The sequence below is a fragment of the Notamacropus eugenii genome, chromosome 3 (genome assembly GCF_028372415.1).
Source record: "Notamacropus eugenii isolate mMacEug1 chromosome 3, mMacEug1.pri_v2, whole genome shotgun sequence".
NCBI classification, from domain to species: Eukaryota; Metazoa; Chordata; class Mammalia; order Diprotodontia; family Macropodidae; genus Notamacropus; species Notamacropus eugenii.
The window spans coordinates 111,751,069-111,775,818 of record NC_092874.1 but is presented as its reverse complement, the minus strand read 5'-3'; the positions used below and the strand labels follow the sequence as shown (position 1 = coordinate 111,775,818).

General features: G+C 37.5%; 1 protein-coding gene across 1 annotated transcript in view; it reads right to left on the bottom strand.

The window, feature by feature from the left end:
- Window positions 1-24,750, bottom strand: part of DGKI (diacylglycerol kinase iota) — a 552,077-nt gene that overhangs the window by 126,422 nt on the left and 400,905 nt on the right. The window contains exon 22 of the mRNA XM_072652615.1: window positions 4,431-4,510. Within this exon, the coding sequence (XP_072508716.1) occupies window positions 4,431-4,510 (80 nt within the window). The remainder of the gene's footprint in view (window positions 1-4,430; window positions 4,511-24,750) is intronic.

The following is a 24,750-nucleotide window of genomic DNA, read 5'->3' as shown; positions in this document are numbered from 1 at the left end:
ACTCAGAGGTAATGGAAGTTTTCTTCTTTTAATTAGGAGGCCTATAATAAGATCAGATTAAATTCCTATTTTCACTTCTTCCTCTCTAGCCGATAGGCTACTTTTTGTTCCGGAGGAAAACATCTGAGTTATATCTAATGTCCAAACTCTGGCTGATATCAGAGATGAGGAAAATTCACATAATCTTGAAGTTGGAAGAAACCTTAGAGGTCATCTCATTCAATCTCCCACGCACTGTAAGAATCATTTTTGACAGATTATTACAAGATTGAACTGAGATTTTATGACTGAGAGCCCACTGTTTCATGAGGCAGCTGCTCCCATTGTTGGACAGCTCTTATTGTTGCACAGTGTTTCCCTACACAGAGCCAGAATCTGTCTCTCTCTTTAACTTCCTCCTATTCATTCCAGTATGCCCTTTGGATCAACTTCGAATCAATCTGCTTCAAATATTTGACAACTATCATGTCTCCCTCAAGATTTGTTATCTCTGCTATAATCATCCTCAATTATTTTAACTATCTGTCATACAACAGTCTCCTGACACCTCTCCGTGCTCATTTCCTACCTCTGGATGCTCCCAAATCAGAGATCAAGATAAGGTTCCAGATGCAGTCTGATCATTTTAAAGGATATCACTTCCAATGCTTAGAACACTGTATTTTTATGAATGCATATTGAGCTTCTTACTAGCCAATACACTCACATTTTCTGCTACCAAGTAAGGTCTCCTCAATTCAGTACTTAGGCAATTTTAAACCTAATTGCAATATTTTTTTAAAAAAATTAAATTTAGAACTTAACACTCCTTTTTATATTTCATCTTGTTAGTTTTGATTCAACATTATTAACTATTAGGATCATTTAAATTTGGTATTCTGTCACCCTTCAAATTGGCTCTTCCTTATAAGTTTGCACTTTCTGCATATTTAATTAAAAGGTCTTCTGTGTCTTTAAATAAGTTCCAAATAAAAAAAAAAATCCTGGCATGGATCTGTGTTTCATCATAGACTTCTGTTCTGAAACAGAACTGAATTTGTTTAAATAAGGGCTTATGTCTTCTGTTCAGATTTTAAGTATTAAAAAAAAGATTCCTAGTTTGTGTTAACACATTCATAGATGGTCAGAAATGGAAGGCACCTTTGAATCCTTCAATAATGTTCAGTTCCTTAAAAAAAGTATCTTTACATATATATCACACATTAATGTTTACAAAAATGCTCCCCTCTTTGGGAGGGGGCCTGATGTTTTCTGTTTTAAGTGTGAACAGATATAAAAAGGACAAAATCCTCACAACCCAGGGTAGATGGTTAAATATTATCATTCCCATTGTATAGTTAAGGCTATGGACTGGAAAAGTTATTATTAGGCCAGAGTCAGTGAAAAATGAATATACATCCATATGTCACAGCCCTGATAAAGGTAGGAATTCTTAAATACTTAATCGTACCAATAATGTTTTCAAATGAGTATCCATGAATTTACTAATTATTCTTCATTCACCTCTGACAATAAGTATCGTGCATGACAATCATCTTTTCTTCTACATAATTCTCCCCAAGTAAGCTGCCATTGCTGAGTCATAGGCATTGACCTCTAAAAATTAGTGGCTTCAGTTTGAAAGCACTTTTACCACAATGTGGAACAGAGTCTAGCAATGTTGTCTACTTGTATTACCAAGAGCAGTTCTTCTTAATTCTTTATTCTATTTGTGGGAAATATAAATTAGAAATCTCCCTCACAAAACTTTTTTAAATGACCAATGTATTTTCACTAAAGTTAGCATGGAAAGACATGGTACTGTTAGCTTTAATGATACAATCTGAATTCATGGCAATGATATGATTTTTTTCTGTGATTCTGAAGTTTTATCATATTGGGAATATCAAAAGTTGGGCATTCCTTATTCTTTTTTGCAAGAAGAAAACATGGGTTTTTTTCCTTTTCTGCAAGGATGAAAATAAAATCTAAAAATCCAGGTTCTCTCTGAAATAAGCTTGATCTGATTACTAGAGGGATGATTAACCCAAACACCTATTTATTTTCATTGATTTTCAATACCCTTTGAATTTCTAATTAGTTAGGGAAACAGTGACAGATGACTGGCTATCAGTTCCAGGGAGGTAATTAAGCTCTAACCAGAGTAGAGATGACAGCAATATCCCTATTCACCATGCCCCTCTCTTTGTCTGCAAACATGTTCACTGCTTTTCTTTTCTTTAAAAAAAAAAATTCCCTCCAACATGTCACTAATGCAAGGTGCTACCCTATAATGCTTCATCCTTTGCCTTATCAAACTTTTTGAAAGACTAATCTCCTACATTTTCTTTCCATCTACCTCCTCGTAACTCTATCGAGGTAAGACTTCTACCTTTATCACTTAAATGCTCTCTCAGTGACTTCATAATTGACAAATCCAGTGGTTCTTTCTATGTCTTCACTCACCTTGACTACTCTGCAGAACTGAAACTATTGACTCACTCGACTTTCTATTCCTAAAATTCTTTGTTCCTACTCCTCTGAACAATTCTTTGTCTGATTTAATGACTTTTCTTCCTCCTCCGACTCCCTTCATGTAAGGCTCAGCCCTTAATTCATTTCTCTTTTTTCTGTACACTCCTCAGCAAAAGTATCCACTCTCCTGGCTTTCATTATCATCCCTAAGTAGATGATTCATGAATCTGCAGCTCTAGCTTTGACCCATCTCTCTTGGCCACAGAACAGGATGACCAACTATTTCGTAAATTTCTCTATTTAGATGCCCACTAGCATCTCAAACTCAACATGTCCAAAACTGAATGCATCATCTCCCAATCCTCAAACCAACTGATTGCAGTTCCTGGTCTCTCCTCTTCTGTTTAGTACCACCAAGTACTCAGGATTGGGAAAAAACTTGAATCCATATTTTTCCTTCTTCTACCTTAAAGCCCGCATAGAAGGGTTTACTAAGTCCTGCTGATTTTACCTATGAAATATATCTAATATCTCCCATGAACCCTTATAAATCCTAAAACCACTGCCATAATTTAGGCCCTCCCTATGGCTTGACTTAACTTAGACAGCTAGATAGTTTGGTATATAGAGCACTGGACTTGGAGTGAAGAACACCTGAATTAAAATCCTGCCTTTAGACATTTAATAGCTGTGAGACTAAAGAAAACCATTTAATCTCTTAAAGTCTCAATCTTCTCATCTGTAAAATGGGAGTAATAATAGCACCTAGCTTATAGGATTCTTATGAAAAAGTCAAAGTGTAGTCAAAATGTTCTACAAACCTTGAAGCCCTAAATAAATGTATTAGACTGTTACAACAATCTCCTAACTAGTCTTCCAGTCTTGACATTTCACCCTCATCTATCTCATATATTACTGTCATTTTAATCTTTAATCATTGTATTAATTGCATGCCCCAAAACCTTCAATGATTTTCTATTGACTATCAAATAAAATAGAAACTAATTATTAGGTTGGTCTTCAGGCTCCCTTTAATCAACTCTTCTAGGCTTTTCTTCCACTACTAACTAATGCATACACTATACAATAGCCACATTAGATCACTCAGAGTTTGCACACACCTCATATTTTCCTTCCCTTTGTTTATCCTATTTCTTCTTCTTGGAATATACTTCTGACCAGTTTTTTCTTGTCAAAATTATGTCCATCCTTCAAGGTCAACTTTAGCTGTCAACTCTTTCAAAATGCCTTCACTAACTTACCCCAAATATATGTGTGTTGAAAGACTGTCATGTGAAAGAAATATTCGATTTGGACTCAAAAGGCAGAATTACATATAAATAAGTAGAAATTAAAAAGAAAAAAATTGGCTTGGTATAAGAAAAAAAAAAAACTTTCCTGTCCATTAGCACTATCCCAAACTGGGATGGGCTACTTCAGGAAGCAGCAGTGTGTAGCACATTCTTATACAGGTACCTTATGCTCTCCTCCAAAATCAGAGATTCTGTCATGTCTTCAGAGTTTAAAATCTGACAGCATGCTGTTTATACTTGTCTTAATAGCATTTATTGTATTCTACAATGTATTATTGCTATCTGTATACCTGTCTTACCTGCAAGACTGTAAACTTGTTGAGAACAAAGACAATGAATATCTTACTCAACTTTGTATCACCTGGTAATGCCAAACACAGGTTTTGGTATTTAATGAGCATGCATGAAGTATTTTTTAAAAATTTCATTGAGTTGATTAATGCATTGTTCTTCCCTATTTTAAAATTCTATTTCATCTTAGCAGTAAAGCACTAAAACTGAGGGAATTTTCTTAACAATTATACATTTTGAGGCAGTGCCATAGACTAGTTTTCCTCTTGTTAATCTTTCCTTAACTGAATTCACATAGTCAGGAATTGGTTATGGACCCCATAGTCTTATCAAGCAGTCATTATGAATAAACAATTGTCCAAATCAACTCACCTCCTGTAGGCGGTCAATGTACATACGGCAAGTTTCCAAATCACAGTCTCCTCGTACAACTAGAATACCCAAAGGAATAGCTGAGGGTTGGGGGAAAAAGAAAGAGCTAAAATAACTTATTTGACATTTCCATGTAGATATGAATGTGCTTTTATTGTTCAGAATATTGGAAAATATTGCATGACATTTTAAAAATACTATTTTTTTAAAACTAAAATTTTAATTCCTCCACACTCTTCATCCATTTGGTCCTTGCATGATTTGTTAGAGCATTTATTTTCTTGCGTAATCAGTACTATATTGTATAGCAAAGTTTTTATTTTCAAATATTTTTGTGCAGGTGGATCATGTCTGCCATCATTTCTAGAGATTAGATTTGAGAGACATGCATATCTTCCTCTATGAGATTAATAATCCCTCACACCATTATCCTTGCATTTCCCACAGATGCCACCAGTGGGCCTAGATAGACTAACCTTTCTCAAGAAGCTTTCTCCAAGTACTAAAAATGAGTCTTAGAGAATAATATACACAAACAACGGCAACAAAAATGCATTTTCCCTCAGTGGTCCTCTCCTTTCTAATGAATATTTAATAGACATGAAGTTCTTGCTTCTCTAAGGTCCTTCGGGTTTAAGCATTGCACAATATGCTGTTGTCCTATTTATAGGACCTTCCCTACCCAAGGTACAATCATCTACTGTTGTGATTGACTTGTTTGATAGTTTCCATATGATTTCCCAAAACTAGTTATTGAAAACTGATAAATCAACCAAACTGTGTGCTTGCATGTGTGAGCACACCGGCCAGAGGAGCAGTTTCATAAAGTCAAAAGCTAGTTTAACACATTTCACAGAATTTTTTTTTTTTAATATTTGGATTAAATGAAACATGGTCACATTGTTTTCATAAACATTTTTCGTGTTTTGTCAGTTTTGTCACTTTAGACGTGATGTATGATGGAGGAGCCATGATTCATTCTTGTGGCACAGACTGGACCAGATGACCTCAGAGATCCTACTCTCAGGGAATTCAGTGATTTCATAAGGTATTCTTAACTCCTCAGAAGTTTGAATCTTTCCATCCTTTTATTCTCCCTGTTTTAACTACCATGTATCCTAAAAACACCAAGTGCAAACTCTGTTTTGAAATCCCTTTCAACATCACCAAAATTAAGAGCCAACTTGTGGAGCTAACCCAATGGTCAATGTGATTTCTTCATCATATTGTCTAGTAGACATTAATCCCAAACTGTGTACTTTTCCTTGCTTAGCCCACTGAAAGGATAATTTTTTTTTAATACAGTAGGAGACACAAATAGAGCAAGTGTGTTACCACCATATTAAATTTAATACATATACCATATAATAATAATTTGTTGTTGTTGTTCAGTCATTTTCAATTGCGGCTGACTCTTTGTGACCCCATTTGGGGTTTTCCTGGCAAAGATACTAGAATGGTTTGACTATTTCCTTGAGGTTTTTTAAATTTAGATCTGTTTTCATTTCTTTTTTTATTTCTTTTTTTCTTTTTTTTTTGTACATTTTAAGTTCTTATCTCTCCCTTCTTCCCCACCCCACATTAAAGAAGGCCACAATTTGTCAGAGATATATACGTATAAATGTGCAGTAACTTTCACTGAATGTTCAATGTTTGTTTTTGTGCCATAGCCAAGGGATTGTTATTTTTATTCCAAGTGGGAGCTGATCAGACAGCTTTCCACACTAAAAGCTGTTAGGAAGAATAAAGCATTCCTGAAGAGGCTTTAATGGAAAAGGAAGAGTTCTGAGGTTGAGGAGGCATCCTTGTCAGATGATGGAAAATGCTACACAACTAGAGTTTAAAAACAGATGTGGGGCTGCTTCTGAAGAGTAAAGTTAGATGCTCTTAAGAAAGAAGTTGCTTTTTCTCTCAAGAAAGATATAGTAGAGGTACAGAAGCTATCAACTGAGAGAGCACCACTAAGGGACAAAGGGAGAAAAGAGGAGCTTTGTAGTTGTTGGTTCCCTGTTTAAGTTATTTGTCTACTCCCTAACAACTGAAAGGTCTTTTATCTTCCTAGATCATGTATCTTAGACACAATAGAAAACCCCCCAAAACTTATCAAAAGGGATTACAACTAATCACCTCTAGTAATTCACATGTATGCAAATGACACTGATAGAAAAAAATAACCATTTTTTAGGATTTATTATCATTTCGTTTCGGTCCCTCATATTGCCTATGACTATGAAGTCGGCCAAGAAATTAAAGCCAACTGAGATAGGAATTGGTTCTTCCTCAGTGCTGCACATTGAAGGTAATTAATTACAAAGAATAAAATTAATATTGGAAGTGAGTAGTTGGCTAAGATGGAGTCTTAGAGTGGAATTTGGATTCTGGATCATGATTTATCATAGAGACTTGACAGAGTCCTAGTCGAAGTTGAAGTTTTTATAAGCTAGCTTAGTGCCTGGCAGGTAGCAGACAATTAATAAATGCTTATTTACTTGACGACATAAAAAGGTCTAATATTTCTCTCAAGATTGGAGTTCAACTGGGATAGATGACTTGAATTCCTCAAAGGCAGGTAGATTTTCCTTTACTCTCTCTTTATTTATGGTATTTGCCAAGTACCTTGCAAATCTAATCCAAAGGGTTTAAAACTAAAATGCCAGGAGAGTTTTTCTTATGTATGTCAGAGAACAGCCAAAGGAAAGAAGTATAATAGCTGAAACACCCAAAAATATGCAAGAGACAAAAATCTAAGAAAGGAGCTCAAAGTAGAACACAGGGTATCAAATGTCTATTCATAAATGCCTAAAGTGTTGGTGCAAACAAGAATAATTAGAGGTTTTAATGCAAAAGAATCAAGTTAGATTTCATAGTTGTCACTGAGATTTGATAGGATAAAGTTTATGACTGGATTATAGTTCGAGATGGGTATATTCAAAAGAAAGAAAAAACGGAGAATTCATATTGTTTATGAGGAAGGTATGAGAAAATCTTGGAACCAATAACAGAGAAAATCTGGATAAAAGTTGAATGAAGAAGAATGGTTTTATCACTGGGGTATATTATAATGCACTTGGACAGAAAGAGAAAATAGATAAGGAGTATGTAAAACAGATTATAAGTCTGGGACAGAGTCATGAGATAGTAATAATGGAAGACTCCAATTATCCAAACATCTGTTGGCGCTCTCACTGCCAAAATCATGACAGCTAATCATTTCTTCACTTGTCTTAGTGATAATTTCACTGTTCAAAAAGGTGGTGGAGACTACAAAGGGAAATTTTATTCTGGTTCTCACTAACAGGGAAGATTTGGGTGGTGGAGAAGAAATGACTGGAACTTTGACAGGAAGAAAACACTCCATAATAGAGTTTACAGAAGAGGTTATCTGGAAAGTGTCTAACATTTTCTAGATTCTAGGAACGCATATTTTAAAAAATTTAGATGAAAGACAGAGTAGAATCCCAAGGACTAAAATGCTTCAACCCTTACAATCTGGCTTCTGATCTTATGATCAGAATCAATGATCTTTCCATTGAAACTTCTGTCTACCAAGCTATTAATTATCCTTTAGTTGCATATTCAATTACCTTTTCTCAGTCCTCATTTTCCTTGACCTTTCTGCATCCTTTGACATTTGATCATTCTCCCTTCCTTGATGTTCTCTTCCCTCTAGGTTTCCAGGATACCACTCTCTTCTACTAATCTACTTTCCTACTATCTTATCTAACAACTCCCCTGTCTCCTTTGTCGTATCTTCTTATAGATCATGCTCTCTGACCATAGATATTCCACAGGCTTCTGTCCTATGGCCTCTTCTCTTTATATCCTACTTTACTTGGTGATTTCATCAGCTCCTGTGGATTTAATTACCATCCTCATGTTTCTGAGATTCTCATATCTACCTATCCTGCCCCAGACTCTCTGCTGACATCTAATCTCACACCTCCAACTGTCTTATAGGCATTTCAAACTGGATGTTTAGTAGATATATTAAGCTCAGTATTTCCAAAACAGAGCTCATATTTCCCCCCAGACTACTCCCCAATCCTACTCTTTATCTTCCCCATTAACATAGAAATTAACGCCATTTTCCTAATCCCTCAAGATCAAAATCTAGGAGTCATCCTGAATTCCTCACTCTCTCTCTCTCCCTCATAGCAAATCCGTTGCCAAGGTATATTGGTGTCACCTTTGCAGCATCTCCCTTCTTTCCTCTGACATTGTCACCACCCTAGTGCAGGCCCTCATCACCTCATACCTGGATTATTGCAATGGCCTGTTGGTGGATCTGCCTGCCTTAAATCTCTTCCAAATCCAATCCACCCTGCATTTAGCCATTAAAGTGATATTCCTCAAATGTAACTTCAATCATGCCACTCCCTACTCATAAGAAAAAAAAAAGACAACTGACCTTGAAAACAGATTGAGAAGAAATTTTAAGCATCATTAAACTATCTGAATTTCAGCCCAGACATCATATTTCAAGAAATCTTAAAACAAAACTTCCTAGCTCTCTTAGAATCACAAAATAAAGCCACAAAACAGGTAACCATCAGTTACCTCCTGAATGAAATATCCAAATGAAAACTCCCAGGAAAATCATAACCAAATTCCAGGTCAAAGGAAAAAAAAATACTATGAGCAGACAGAAAGAAAGAATTCAAGTACTGAGGAGTCACAGTCAGGATCACAAGATTTAGCAGCCATCACTACAAAGGAGTGGAGAACTTGGAATATGACATTCAAGAAGGCAAAGGATATGAGTTTATAGCCAAGAATAACTTACTCATCAAAACTGAGTATAATGTTACAGGAGGAAATAGACATTCAAGGAAATTATTACTTCTAAGCATTCCTGGTGAAAAGACCAAAGCTGTAGAGAAACTTTGATATACAAACACAGGAGTGATGAGAAACATGAAAAGGTAAACATTAATGAACAATGATAAAACATTAAACAATGATAAACTGATTATATTCAAATATTAGAGATGATATATGTATCTTCTCTGATCAACAGGGTTCATAGAGGGAATACAATTAGACAAGACCTAGGAATGGTTCTTGTTCTGTCCTGATGATTTTAAGAAATGAAAGGAAAGAAAGCAGAAACTAGGTACAGAAATGCATTTTACTCAATAGCGAAACCAAAAAGGGAGAAGGGGGAGAGAAAATGAAAGGGACTATAGTTTAAGGGAGAGATTAGTCCTCAGAAAAACAAAGACTAAGGATATTTTAAAAATTCATAGCTTTTTTGAGATGGAAAATCTCAAATCTGAATCTGAAGAAATGCCCATAAACTTGGGGAATGGATGAACAATTTATGGTATATACATGTGATGGAATACTGTTGTGATGAACTCTTATCAGTGTCATGACCAACCAGAATTCCTGAGGTAAAGGATTCAAAATGCAGAGCAAGACAAATTTTTTAGGACATTGACGAAACCAGGAGTAATAGGAGGAAGTTACAAAGAAGTAAATTTAGACTTGATTTCAAGAAAACATTCCTAAAAATGGGAGCTGTCCAAAAATGGAGTGGACTATTTCAAGAAGGTGTGCCTTTTGCCTCCTTGGAGATCTTAAAGCAGAGGCTAGATGATGACTCAGGAGGTATGATAGACTCAGGATTCCTCTTGTATATGAGTTGGAATGGATGGCTACTGAGATGCTTTTTCAATTCTCATATTCTATGACATCAAAGGTCATTTAGTTGAACCCCCTCATTGTATACATGAAGATACTGAGGCTGAAGGAAGCAAAGTCATTTGCCCAAGGTCACCCAGATGGCAATTATTCATTTGAATGAAGTTCCTCTTATTCATAGACAATGCTCTTGCTACTGTGCTCCAGTGCCATTTTGATCACTGGATAAAGTGACTGACCTTCGAATGCTTTTCTTCATTACTATATGGAAATTGACTTGTGACTGTAACTATAGATCATTCCCTCTTGCCCAACCTTCAATAATTACATGAATTTATTACTAAAGACTTTGAGAGAAGTGATTGTTTTGCTATTGTATTAATAACCAATTATTAAATTAGGATTGAGGTTTTTCTTTCTATTTCCTCATTCAGGGACCAGTCTCTGTAGATCAATCTCTGAAGGACATTGCTGATAGATGAGATTGCCCAAATCCTCTAGGTTATGCTCTGCAATCTGGAGTGGGATCCCACCCAACTAGAAGACCTTATTTCTATTTAGAGTATAAACAGTATCTAATCTAGGTGAATTCTTGCCCTTAGGAAATAAGCCCATGTCATTGTACTCCCCCCATTGAGGTTTAGGGTAACCCAGCTTATGAAGGAAAAAACAACCAGAGTGGTCTGGGTACAGATGGGTTCCTTTGGGTCTGAATTGCTGGAGGCAACTGAGTTGAATGATCAAGTCATGTTCTCACCAGGAAAAACTGAAGACTTTCAGCCCACCTCCTCATTAATATGTCTATTGCTTCATTAATTGTTCACCAATTGGGATTGATTTTTCACCTGTCAGAGGCACCTCCTTTTCTAAAGATATTTAAGCATAATTTCCATGATTTTGTCATCAGTTACCAAGAGAAATCTGTAACCATCAATTTATTGATTATTTGCTAGCCTAATTAATAAACTGATTGTCAATTACCCAGAAATTCTGCCTCTTGGGCTTTTTATTCATCCAATTCCTTTTCTGTTCTGTAGCATCAAGCACTATCCCCCACCCCAATTAAAAAGAGAGAGAGAAGAGGACCAACCTGTCTTGACAGTAGAATCATGAGAAACAGAAGATCTAGTTTCCATTTAAGAATCTGTGTAACCTTCAGGAAATTCCCAAACCACTATGGTTCTAGAATTCTTCATCTGTAAAATGAAGTGTGTGGACAAGATGGCCTTTTTGGTCCCTTCCAGTTTAAAGAAATAGGCTCTGCTGCTCATAATTCTAAAACTGATTTTTCTCAACATTAGATGCCAACCCCCAGGAATATCAATATTTGACAAAGTCCATGTGAAAGTAATAATGGAATTTAATATAAAGCATAAAACTTCTGGCAGTATATTGCTACCCCCAGAACACTGAAGCCTTTGAAGGTGTCGTGTTCACCAGTGTATCACTGTGGAAGAAAAACGCTAAGAGTATGATGTATAACTTTAATTTAATTATCTTCAATTGACTATTGCTGTGTAAGTCCTGCTACAATCAGTTTACAGCTAAACAGTGACATTTATTTCTTCAAATCCTAAACAAAATAACTTGCAAAGAAATCATTAAGGAAGGTGTGAAGTCTTAGGGGGAAAGCCTCTCAGAAACTCAGGGGATTGCAGTGATTGTGATCTGAATTTCAAGTATTTATAGTTAATAATTTAAAAAGTTGCAGGATGGGGCTTTAATAAGGTTGCCACTTTTTGGGGGAAGGGGGTTTAATTAACAGGGAAGGGTGTGGTTCAGCACAAAGTAAATAGTTTATTTAAAAAAACAGACTTCCAAAAAGTGAGGTTGAAATATATGCAAATCTCAAAGGAGAGGAGAAACCCTAAAGAAAATGATCATCTGTGAATCTTATTAAATTAATTAATCTTGTGTTATTTATGTTCAGATAGTTCAGATAATAACTGCCATTTCTATCTGGTGAAAGCACAGAAGATTTCTGATCCTCCCCTTCCCCTTCTATAAAATGGTGGTGAACTCACATGGTGAGCAAGAAAATGCTTTTAAGCTATCTGAAGCCTAGACTCACAGGACCCTCTAATTAAATAATTAAGACAAATGACTACCATTTTAAGGCTATAATTTGAAAAAGTGTGTTCTAATTCTTTCCAATAAAAAAACTGACCTAAACTTTCACAATACATCTTTATCATCACCAGCATCCTTCTTCTCACAGTAGCAAAACTAAACTTCCACAAAAATGGTATAAGATACATCAATAAGTTCCCCACATATGGAATAGTTTTTCTTGCATTTAATAGCAGCTTGTGATCAAGCCTAAATGAACTTGATTTTACTGTTTCACTTTATACTATGAACACTAGATACAACTGCTTGCAATCAGAACTTCTTGGCTGATACGAGGAAATCTGTCAGGCAACTGCTTTCCCTGTAACTGCTTGAAATAACAATAAAAAGTGACTTTGACAGGCTTTAAACAAGAAGTCCAGTGAAGCTTGTTTCTTCGACCACTATAAAGAGGCATATAAACGACAGACTGCATGGCACAGTGGATGGAGGGCTAGCCTCAGAGTAAGGAAGACCTATGTACAAGGAAAGCCTGCCACTGATACAGACTAGCTATATGACAATGGGCTAGCCACTTAACATCTCCATGCCTCTTTCAACTCTTTAGACTATGAAAGTGGAAGGACTATTCTTCCAAAATAAGCTGCTCACCCCCCAAAAATCTGAATTACTATTAATTACTACCCCTCTAGTACATCCTTCACCTAGTTTTCAAATTGATCTTCCCAAGTAAAGATGTCACTAACATGTCACCAACATCACACTCTTCATCATTCAGTCAATTCCAGTGGCTCCCTGTCACCTCTAGGGAACCTGTTTAGAACCTGGCCTCCTCCTATCTTTCCAGTTTTCTTATTCATTTTCTCCCTTCCCCCGATGAACTCAGACATCCAAAGACACTGGCCTCCTTGCTGTTCTTCACACAACAATCTCCATCTCTAGACTTTGGGTATTTCTTTCTAGTTGTTCCTCATCCCTGAAAACTCCTCCTTCTCTCTACCTCCTGATTTCCTTCAAGTCCCAATTAAAATCCCAAATTTTATGATATTTTATGATATCTTTATGATATTTTTATGATATGATATCTCTTGATCCCCCTTTAATAATAGTATCTTCACTCTTTTTTGCTTATTCCAATTTATCCTGAATATATGTATTTTACATATAGTTGTTTGTATGTTGTCTCCCCCATTAAACTATTGACTTCTTGAGAAAATGGATTGTCTTTAGCTTTTCTTTGCCTCTCCAACACTTGGCACAGTACTTGGCACTTGATAAATGTTTGCTGACTGGTGTGGGTATTATCATCTTGCACTTTGCAATAGCTTTTTAGTTGGTCTCCCTACGTCAAATTTCTCCCCACTCTAGTCTATCCTCCACTTAGCTAAAGCAATCTTCCTAAAGTGCAGATCTGGCCATGTCACTCCTCTACTCAAAAAACTACAGGGGCTTCCTATTATCCCCAAAATCAAATATAAGGTCTTCCATTTGGCTTTTAAAGTCCTTCTCAACATGGCCCCTTCCCACCTCTCAAGTCTTCCTATACTTTTACTTTCCTCCATGTACTTTAGGATTCAATGACATTAGACTTTGTGATGCTCCTTACACAAGAAATTCCATCTTCTGACTTTTCGGCTTTTCACCAGCTCTGTCGTCATTTCTTTCTCCCAGCTTCCTTCAAGTCTCAGATTAAAAGCCTTCTTTTGACAAGAGGCTTTCCAGGTCTCATTCAGTGCCCAATTTTCCTTGAAGGCTGTCTCCAATTTATCCTGTATATAACTTGTGTGTACTTCGTTCTGTGCAGGTTGCCTCCTCCATTCAAATGTGAGGTGCTTGAGAAGAGGGACTGTTGTTTTGCCTTTTTTGTAATCCTAGCTCTTACTACAGTGTCTGGCACACAGTAAACACAATGAATGCTTGCCAACTGATTGACTGTAATCCCTATAGAGCAACTTCTAATAATTTAACAATACGGGAAAAAGTAGAGAAAGTAAAGGAAGAAGAGGATGAAAAAAGGGGCATTGGATGGGATAGAGATTCTTTCAACTTTAGCTCAATAATTTCAACCAGGTCAACGACGAATGAGAAACAGAATTTCGTATCTGACTGTTGGTAATAATGAGAAGAAATAGTTGTCAATCTTTCCCCATCAAATTCCTAGTGGACTAGATACAGGTCCACTTCACCCTAATCTGCCATCTTTAACTGCTCTTTAGGAAACAACATACATAAATGAATGTGTATGTTCAAAGTCAAAAGGAACTATCATACCTACAAGGCATTCATTGCCCTTCACAAGGTTTGTCTAAAACTTCCCAAAGCCCCAGGGCAGAATTTGAGGACAAATCCACAAAATTTCATCTTCTGACTCTGAAAGCCATAAAAATTAACATAAAGGAGATAAGATTAGCCAGGTGAAAGTAACCCATTGGAGAAATTTGAATAGATTCATGATGACATTAGATGTTTCTGTGTTTATAAAACATCAGAGCTTTTCAATTTCGAGTATAAGTAAAGAAAAATAAGTTATAATCTATTCAACTCTATCTACATGTCTAAGATAATGTTGTTAAAGCAGAAGAGTCTGCATGGAATTTAGAAAAAGGAAAACCAAAGAGGAACAATCTGTCACTGTTTATCCAATACTGCCCAAGGCAAACGATGTTTTGATTCTAATTAGTAGATAGATATGAATATCAAGAAACTGAAGAATGTAACCTATCAAGGTACCCTGACTTGGTAAAAATCTTTTCAGGAAGCAGTATTCTGACTTTGGAACTAAATTGCTGAGAGAACCTATCCCCCAGAAAAGGACGTCATGTATTATACAGGCTTTTTTTTTTTCATATTTAACTCCCATTGTACATTGACAAACTGGCACTCCCTTGTGATGAGTCCATGTGACACAATGCTCCAAAGCCTGATCAACCCTGGGTGAGCTGATAAGCTGGAATTCTCATGCTTATAGAACTCAGGATCAAATTGTTCTGTTTCTCTCTAATCTCCACGGACGGGATCACATAAGGAATGATGAGCCTCAGTAAGGTCCATAGAGAAGATCAAACCCTCTCTCCTCAGGTTAGTGAGCAGAGGAAAGGAATTTAATAGGATGTGAACTCCTCAAGATGCAGGACTATTTCATTTTATCTTTGTATCTCTATTTACATGGCTAGTACCCTACTTCAAGACCTCATCACTTCTTGCTTGAACTATTTCAATAGTCATCCATTTGATCTCTTTGCCTCATGTCCCTCTTCTATCTAATCCATCTTTTATAAGCTGCCAAAGGAACATCCCTAAAGTGTAGATTTGACTCTGTCATTCCTTTGCTCCATATACTCTGCTAGGTTTCTATTACATGTAAGACCAAATGAAAATTTAAAGTCTTCTACAAACTAACTTTGATATATTATTCCAGCTTCATGACCTATCATTTCTCATGATGTCACATACTCTGATCTTTTTGTTGTTCTGAGATGAATGAAAACTCTAAAAGATACAGTTTCTGGGTAATTAATAATCACTATATTAATTAGGCTAGCTAACAATCAATAAATTGGTGGTGAGTGGTTTCTCTCAGTAACCAAAGACCCTAAGTGAGACCCTGAAATGCCAAAAATCCCTTCTGAAAGGGAATTCCCCTGACAAGTGAAAATCAACCCTGACTGGTGGACATTTAATGAGGAGATGGGCTTAAAGTCTTCAGCTCATCCTGCTGAGAATGTGGTTTAGTATTGAGACTCAGCAGACTCAAGGTGTCTGGGGAAGGGGAAGCCATCTGCATCCAGACCTCTCTAGTCAGATTTCTCCTTCACAAGTTGAATTGCCCTAAACTCTAATGTAGGGAAACAAAGACAGTGGGTTCCTCCTCCAGGCAAAGGCTTACCCAGACTGGATTCTACTTATACCCTAAGCAGAAATTAGTTCTCCCAGTTAAGGAGCATGCATTTTGGAGGCTAGGAGCAATTTCATTAGTCAGTCATGCCCTTCACAGACTGATTGACCTTTTCAGGAGTTGAGTTTGAATGGAAATAAAAAGAAAGGAGTAGATCACAAATTAATAATTAGCTATTACTATAACAGTACAATAATTTTCTCAGTTCCTAATAAACATTTCCTGTCTCACTTCTGTGCATTTGTACAGGTTACTCCTTCTGCCTAGAGTTCTATGGCTTCTCATTGATTAGACTCCTCAAGCAGATTCAACGTTCAGCTCAAGTCATCTAAAACCTTTGGGGATTCTCTAATGATGCTTCCCTCATCCACCATTACTTTTTATTTACTTCGTATATACTTTTCATACACCCCCACCTTTGGACTTATTTGCCCTAAAATAGCTTTTTTCTCAAGTTCCAGGATATATTGAGTGTAAACACTTGCAAAACAAGAGGACATAAGCCTGACACCAGGAAGCTCCCTCCCATCAATGGTGTAAAAGCCGACATAATTAGCTCAAAGCAGTGGCATTCACTAAGATGGCATAATACAACCGCCATCACTGCCCCCATAAACCTGGTACTCTCCCCTACAAATAAACACAGCACATATGGGAAGAATGCCGACAGAGTACAGTGATAGTGAAGCCAATAGATAAAGAACACACGTTGCCAAAGAAATTCATACTTCTAGTACTCTCGGGCCAAAATGTTCCTTACTCTTCTTGTGGAGGCCTCATGGAATTACTACCTACTGCAGCATCCTGTTGGGCAGGTTGTTTAGCTGGCCTCCAAGGTTTAGTTTGTTCCATAGCGCAACTCTAAAAGACAGGGTTAGCTAACTCTTGAATCTATAGTGGGTTCCCTTCTCTGCTGCATTGAAGATGTTTCCAGACTCAAGGAATGTCTCCCTATGGCTTTGTCTGTCTATAGAGTATATACCTTTGCCCCATCAACTGTGCCTCCTATGGGGTACAGAGCCCCACTTCAAAATCTATGGTGTGCAACATTAATAGTTGGCACTTTGTAGAAGTACTTTAAGATTTTCAACAAAAGCCAACTCAGATGCCTCCTCTTAGCCTGCAAGCAACCCTGGGTTCTCTGAATAATAATAATATTAACCATTAATATAACATCATGTAATTGTATTCATATTATAATCACATAATGTTAACAAATATCCTACATGACAAATACCACATAGTACAATTCTATATTTATATCACATTGTATAATAAATATTACACATCATGTTCTATATTATAATAGTATGATAACATGAGCTAGGCATTTATACAGCACCTTAAGGTTTTCAGAATGCTTTACATTTTATCTTCACAACAACCCTGTAAGGTAGATGCTATTACTGTCCCCATTTTACAGTTAAGGAAACTGAGGCAGACAAGGGTCAAGTGACTTGCCCAGGGTCACCTAGCTAGTTAAGTGTCTGAGACCTGATTTAAACTCAGTTTTTTCTGCATCTGGGTGTAGCTGTCTGTCTATTGTACCTCTCTTAGACTGTTCCAACAGAATACTGTAGGTTGTTGCATTTCCTACTAAGCTGGAAAGGTTTCCAGTCAGAGGGTGGTAAAATCACAGCTTATTTGAATTACAGTAATGTGTCAAAGGAGATTTATAGAGTTTAGAGTTATCTGCAGAGAAACAACCCATAAAGAATTGAATGCAATAATACTAAAGGTGGAGGAAGGGAAAGCAGAATGCAGGATATCATGTGGTGAACAGACAGCAAAGCAAGAGAAATCGGCATAACTTATTTATATGTAGACCTAGCATTCATATTGCACTTTTAAGATTTAAAACATTTTGTAAATGTTATCTCACTGAGCCTTACACACAAAAAAGTTTGAAATGGGTCCTATTATTATCTTCATTTTACAGATGAGGAAACTGAGGCTAAAAGAGCTGAAATGACTTATCCTGGTTAGTAGTTGTATAAGGCAGGATTTGAACTCAGGTTTTCCTTATTCTATGTCCCACAATCTATCCACTGTGCCATGTAGCCATATTATCCCACTCCAGTCCCTCAGAGGTGTAAAGAGGAGGTCATTCTACAAAACTACTACCAGTATAGACTCCCTCAGATCTAGGGAGCTTAGACTCCCATGGCATTCAGGAGGCATAGTCAATCTTTAACTGTCCAATTCAATCAAGACTCAATTGTTATCTTGAACTAGTCTTCTGCAACAAGAACAGCCAGCACATTTACATTAGAAAATCAATAACTTCTAGAAACTGACCATTCCCTCCCCAATGAAAACGGCTGCACGTTTTTGAAAAGCCAATTGAATTCAATGACCCATATCTAAAATGAATTCATTAGTCTTGGACTAAGAACAAATGCTCTTCTAACCAACCATAATGGGATACGGAATGGTATGAAGTCAATGTATGAGTTTAAAGGTTACTAGAGGAGACAAGAAGAAAGGTGACAGGCTCTCTGTCTCTCCTCAAGGTCACTGTTTATGTAAGGAAAATGTGAAAGCTAGCCTTTTACACGTCTAAGTAAAAACTTTAGCCAATCCAGATCCCTAGTCACTGAAATAAATACAAGAAGTGGGGAAATAAAAGTGATGGATGGAGAAGAGGTGAACAAAGCAAAAATTATCCAACACAAAATCCTTATCCAATGTCAGTCAAAGAGAATAATGAAAATAAGAAGGGGGCAGGGAAATGAGACTTTTGCAGCAATAGTCTTTGCCCTTCAGAGAACAGACTGACATCACTTAACTGCCCCAAAAGACATCTAAAATGATATGTCCACCTCCAGGAGAGCAAAGACTAATCCTCACTGAATGATTCTGTATGTCAAGTTGTTAAATGAGGGGGGAAAATTCAATTTTAGATGAAGCAATTGATAGAATGAAATCATCATTTTAAGAAAACAGAAAAAGAAAAATGTATTTATACAATTTTAGGATGACCCAGATTATCATACTTGATGTTAGAGCCTTAGAAAATCTATTACAAAGACATGTCAGGAATAAATATCTTAATAGTTGCCCTATGTCATTACTATAAGGATGATTCTTTAAAAATCAGTAGAAATGCAGACTTTTCCAACCAGAAACCACAGAAATGATTTAGGCTAAGCATCACATGAAGAAGATGTAGGTGAGAGAGGTTAAGAGCTTTGCCCAAAGTCACAGAGCTAGTAGGTGGCTAAATTTACTTTCCTAGTTTGCTCTTTGTGTCTTCTGCACAAATGAGTTTTTCAGTCAATAAACATTTATTAAGCACCTACTACATGGCAGATATTGTGAGGACACACACACACACACACACACACACACACACGATAGTCCCTGCTCCAAAAGAGCTCATAGTAATGGGGGGAGACAACATGCAAACAAATAAGTAGAAACATATAAGATAAAACGTATAGAATAAATTAGAAATAATCAACAGAGGACAAGTACTAGAATTATGGTGGATTGAGAAAGGCTTCTAGTAGAAGATGGGATTTTAGTTAATAACTTAATGGAAGTCAGGGAAGCCAGGAAGTGGAGATGAGGAGGGATAGTTTTCCAAGTATGGTGAATAGCCAAGGAAAATGCCCAGTCTAGAGATGGAGTATTTTGTATATATCAGGGAGGCCAGTGTTACTGGATCTCAAAGTACATGGCAGGGAGTAAGATGTAAGGAGACTGGACATGTGGAGGGGACCAGGTTATACAGAGCTTTTCGTGAAAAACCACATAAAAGATTTTATATTTGATTCTAAAGGTGATAGGGAGCCACTGGAGTTTATTCTCACACCATGAACTCCAAATCCTTAGTATCTCAGTACTTACTCAGGACATCAACCCTGCACCAGCTAAACTAGCCTCCCTTCTCCATCTTGACCTCTTCCTTTCTTGAGTCTCTTACTCCCTTTTACCTTCACCAATTTTGCCCTGCCGTGCCTCAGCCTTGAATTGCTCCAGCTATCTACTGCCTTCACTTTTTACCAATGGGCTGCTCAAGTTGGAGAAAATCATGGTGCCGGGCTAACTGGGTTCACCACAAATTTGTGTTATGCAACCTGAACTGGGCCCTCTATGATAAAGCAATCCTTTTTGTATTTTCCTATTTAATTCACTATCCCACTCATCACATCAGCTCTTCCAAACATTTTTTATCCCTCCTCAAATATCCCATGACTTCCACCACCCCCTACCCCACTTCTAAAAACCTTGCCTCATATTTTAATAAAAAAATTGAGACCATTCACTAAGAGTTCCCTCTTCTTCCCTTCTTTTCAACTGACATCGCTTAGAAGGCTTCCCCCACTGTCTTCTCCTTCACCTTCATCTCATATGAAATGGCCCTTTTCCTTACCAGGCCAAACCCCTATACATACACCAGTGATTCCACTACAATCTCATCTTCTCCAGCAGGTTGTCCCTGCTGTCATCCCCACTCTCTCACTTATCTTCAGTCACCCCTTGTCTACTGATTGCTTCCCGGCTGCAAACAAACATGACCATGTCCACCCCTCCTCAAAAAACCTTCCCTTGATCCATCCACTAGCTATCACCCCACATTCCTTGTCCCTTTTGTGACTGACCATCTGCAGGTCTCCATTCCTCACATACTTTCTCTTAACTCTTTACAGTCTGGCTTCTGACCTGATCATTCAACTGCTCTCTCCAAAGTTACCAATGATCTTTTACTTACAACACACACACACACATACACACACACACGCACAGACATACATGCGCACACATGCACACACACACTTCTGACCTCACCATTCAACTGCTCTCTCCAGTTACCAATGATCTTTTAATTGCAACATACACACACATGCATGCACACTCACACATGCATACACACGCACATGCACACACAAGCACACACGAGCACACACATGCACATGCACACATGAGCACAGTCACACACATGCACACACACGCACACACATGAGCACACACGTACACGTTCTACTTCTTTTTCCAATCCCCATTATTCTTGCCCTCTCTCCAGCCTTGACCCAAGAAGATCTCTTCTCCTTGATGCTCCCTTCTCTCTAGGTTTCTGGGACACTCCTCTCTCTTGGTTCTCCCCACTCTTATCTAACTGCTCCTTCTCAGTCTCCTCTGCTGGACTTTCATCTAGGTTAGATTATGATCGCTAAAGTGGGTATCCTTTAAGGCTATGTCCTGGACACTCTTCTCCCTCCATGCAGTTTCACTGGGCAATCTCATCATCTCCCATGGTTTCAATTATTATGTCTATGCTGATGATTCTCAGATCTACTTATTCAGCCCTAACCTCTCTCCTGACCTCCAGACTCCCACTTCAAAATGCCTCATAGATATCTTAAACTCAATATATTCAAAACGGCACTCATCTTTCCTTCCCAAATCCTTCCCCCTTCTGAACTTCCCTATTACTACTGATGGCACCAACATCCCCTCCATCACCCAGGTTCGTAACCTGGATGTCATCCTCATCACTTCATTCTCCTCTCAACCCCATATCCAATCTGCTGCCAAGGCCTGATGATTTTACCTTCATAACATCTCATGTATATATCTTCTTGTCTCCTTTAACATTGCTGTCACCCTGATATATGCATGTTCTTATCACCTCATACCTGGACTATCTTCCTGGTTGGCCTCCCTGCTTCAAGTCTCTTTCCACTCCAGGTCATCCTCTACTCAGCTGCCAAATTAATATTCCTAAAAGTGAAGATCTTCCCACATCATCACCATAAAAATGGAGCTTAAAATAGTCACAGGAATGGTTTGTGGGAAATCTGATTAATGGTTGAAAAAGCTTGGTGATATGATATGAAATGTATGTCTGTAGAAAATAGATGGTAAGAAGTGAACAGACAGCAGCTCCATTTGCCAAACTAATTGGCCATCAGCAAATCTCTTTTCTCAAATCCTAATTTTTTCAGTTTTATTCTATCATGCCAAACAGTGTCATTGTTGTTACTCTCTAGGCTTATCTTCAAGGAGACTAGATAAATATAAATGCAAGCCTAAGGGGAGAGAGAGAGGGAGCGAGGGGGAGAGAGAGAGGGAGCGAGAGACAGAGAGAGACAGAGAGAGAGGAAGAGAGAGAGAGAGAGAGAGAGAGAGAGAGAGAGAGAGAGAGAGAGATGCCCTATTTTTCTTTGTTTTGTATCATTAAATGAAGGAATAGATGGAAAAGACAAGTAACAGTTTAAAACCTAAGGAATTAATATAATAAAATGTGATTAATCTGCATTCCACTAAATCAGAATGTGGGATAATTAAAGGTGGGATGAGCTAAAAATTTCTTGCATTCCATGAGTTTGTTAAGAAAACTTTGAGGACAAATATTTGCATGACTTATTTAAACCATTAGAACACTTTTTTAAAGGATCCTGTCTTATTAATGGTGATATTAATTATAATGGATGTTTATCTACTCATTAAAATAGACCCAGCAGGACCTCTCTTTAGGGACATTTAGTTAGCAATCAATCAAAATTTACTTAAGTTTGTGAAAGTAATTTTTTTTTCCCTTTGGAAGGAGATGGAAGGGTTTAGACGTGTAATTTTAACTATCTAAGGAATTCACAGGTGTGGAAATTCCCTTCACCTGTGCAGAATAGTACTACTGCTGAGTTCTGCCTGGGAGTTAATTGTTTTGTCTACACAGCTAATATATGTTAATGACGGGGCCTTACCCTATCTTTCTGGATGGAAGGCCAGCCGTCTATCCAAAAGTTACACCATGGATGGCTCCCCGGATGAAATGTTGGGACCTAAGACTATTCAGACATTCAGAATCTCACTCATTCCCCTGCAGTTCATTCCTGGTGGTAACATTAAGCTGGAATTACATCATTTTTTTTTTCCTGCCACAATACAAAGAAGATCTAGAAGCCTGAGCATCAAAGGTCTTAGCAGAAAAAGAAATCTGCCTCTACATGAAACGCTCACCACCCAAGTTATTAACAACAATTTCTTACTGAAAACAGGCCTTAGAAATAATTTAGGACAAGCCCTCAACTCTAGTGATGAGAAACTGAAGGCTAGGGAAATATAAGTGACTTGTCCAAGGTCATCCAGATAATTGAGAAACCAATAGCTGAGCCACCACAGCCACTTTTTCAGAGTAAAGTAGTACTTTTTAGAGTATACACATCTGGTCTGGAGGAAGAAAGGAACGGGAAAAGGATAGTCCTAGGGAAGAAGCACATACATAGTACAACAGAAAGGCATCTTAATTCAGAATCAGAGTACCTGGGTCTGAACTGCAGACTCAGCTTCAAAATACCTGGAAAACTATGGGTAAGGAAGAAAACAGGTATTTATTAAGAGTAAGAGACAACCTCTCTGCACATCCATTTCATCGTCTTTAAAATGAGAGGATAAGACTAAATAACTTCTGAGATCCTTTCCAGCTCTACTTATGATGCTCAGAGCCTAAGAGGCAATTAGGTGTCATAGTGCATAGAGGTTAGACCTGGAGTTAGGAAGATCTGAGTTCAAATTCTGCCAACCCCCGGCAAGCCACTCAATTCCTGTCAACTTTAGTTTCATCATCTATAAAATAGGAATAATAATAGAACCTACTTCCCAAGGTTATCGAGACAATCCAATGAAATTTGTAAAGTGCTTGGCACAATGCCTGACACACAGTTGGTGCTTAATAAATGCCTGTTTTCTTCCTTCTTTTCATTTCTATCCTCTCTCTATTCCTCCCTCCCTTCATTCTTTCCTTCCCTTCCTCCTTCCTTCTTCCCTTTCTTCTCTGCCTCCTTCTTTCCTTTTTTTTTTTCTTAAGTGGAGAAAAAACAAAGAGCAAGAATTCCAAAGGAGGCCTTCGGAGACTCCTACCTCACTTGGCTTGAGACAACAATAAAGGAATAGGGTGACCTCTACCACGCATTCACTATCCTTGATGACACTTTAGCGCCATGCCAAAGACAACTGGGTCCTTGAAAATGCCTCACTGATCTGGGACACTAGGGGTGCCCTTCTGTAAACCCTTTCTCGTAAGAGAAAGCTTTCCCCAGGCTCATGCTGAAAGATCCTGCAGGCTGATTAGATTATAAGATTTCCTATGAGTGGGCAGAGTATAGGCACTCTGAAAGTCAAGAAATAATTAATAAGCATTAGTAAAAAAAAAAAAAACAAAAAAAAAACAGCTACCATTTCTATAGTGCCTACTATGTGCTAAATGTTTTAAAAATATTTTTTCATTTGATCCTCACAACAATCCTGCAAGGTAGGTGCTATTATTATCTGCATTTTACAGACGAAGAAAATGATGCAAACAGAAATTTAAATGATCTACTCAGTATCTGAGGGTAGATTTGAACTAAGGCCTTCCTGACTCAAGACCCAGTGCTCTATGCCTTTTGCCATGTATGTATGTATGTATGTATGTATTTACATATGTATATAACAGAAGTAAATATGCCTATGTTCTTAATGATGAATTATACATTTGTACTGGGGGAAAGAAACATGTTCTACCATTGTTTTTCTTACTTCTATCAGGGACTGAGCTGCTTTTAATAGGTATTCACCAGGTGGTACCTACACAAAGTAAAAGCTTAATGCCTAAAAGGAGTTAATTCACTTTCTCAATTCAACTTTTGCACCTTTTAACCTAATTTAGTCACAGAAACATTACCATACATTTTCCAAAATAAGACTCACTTGAACATTACAGCTGAC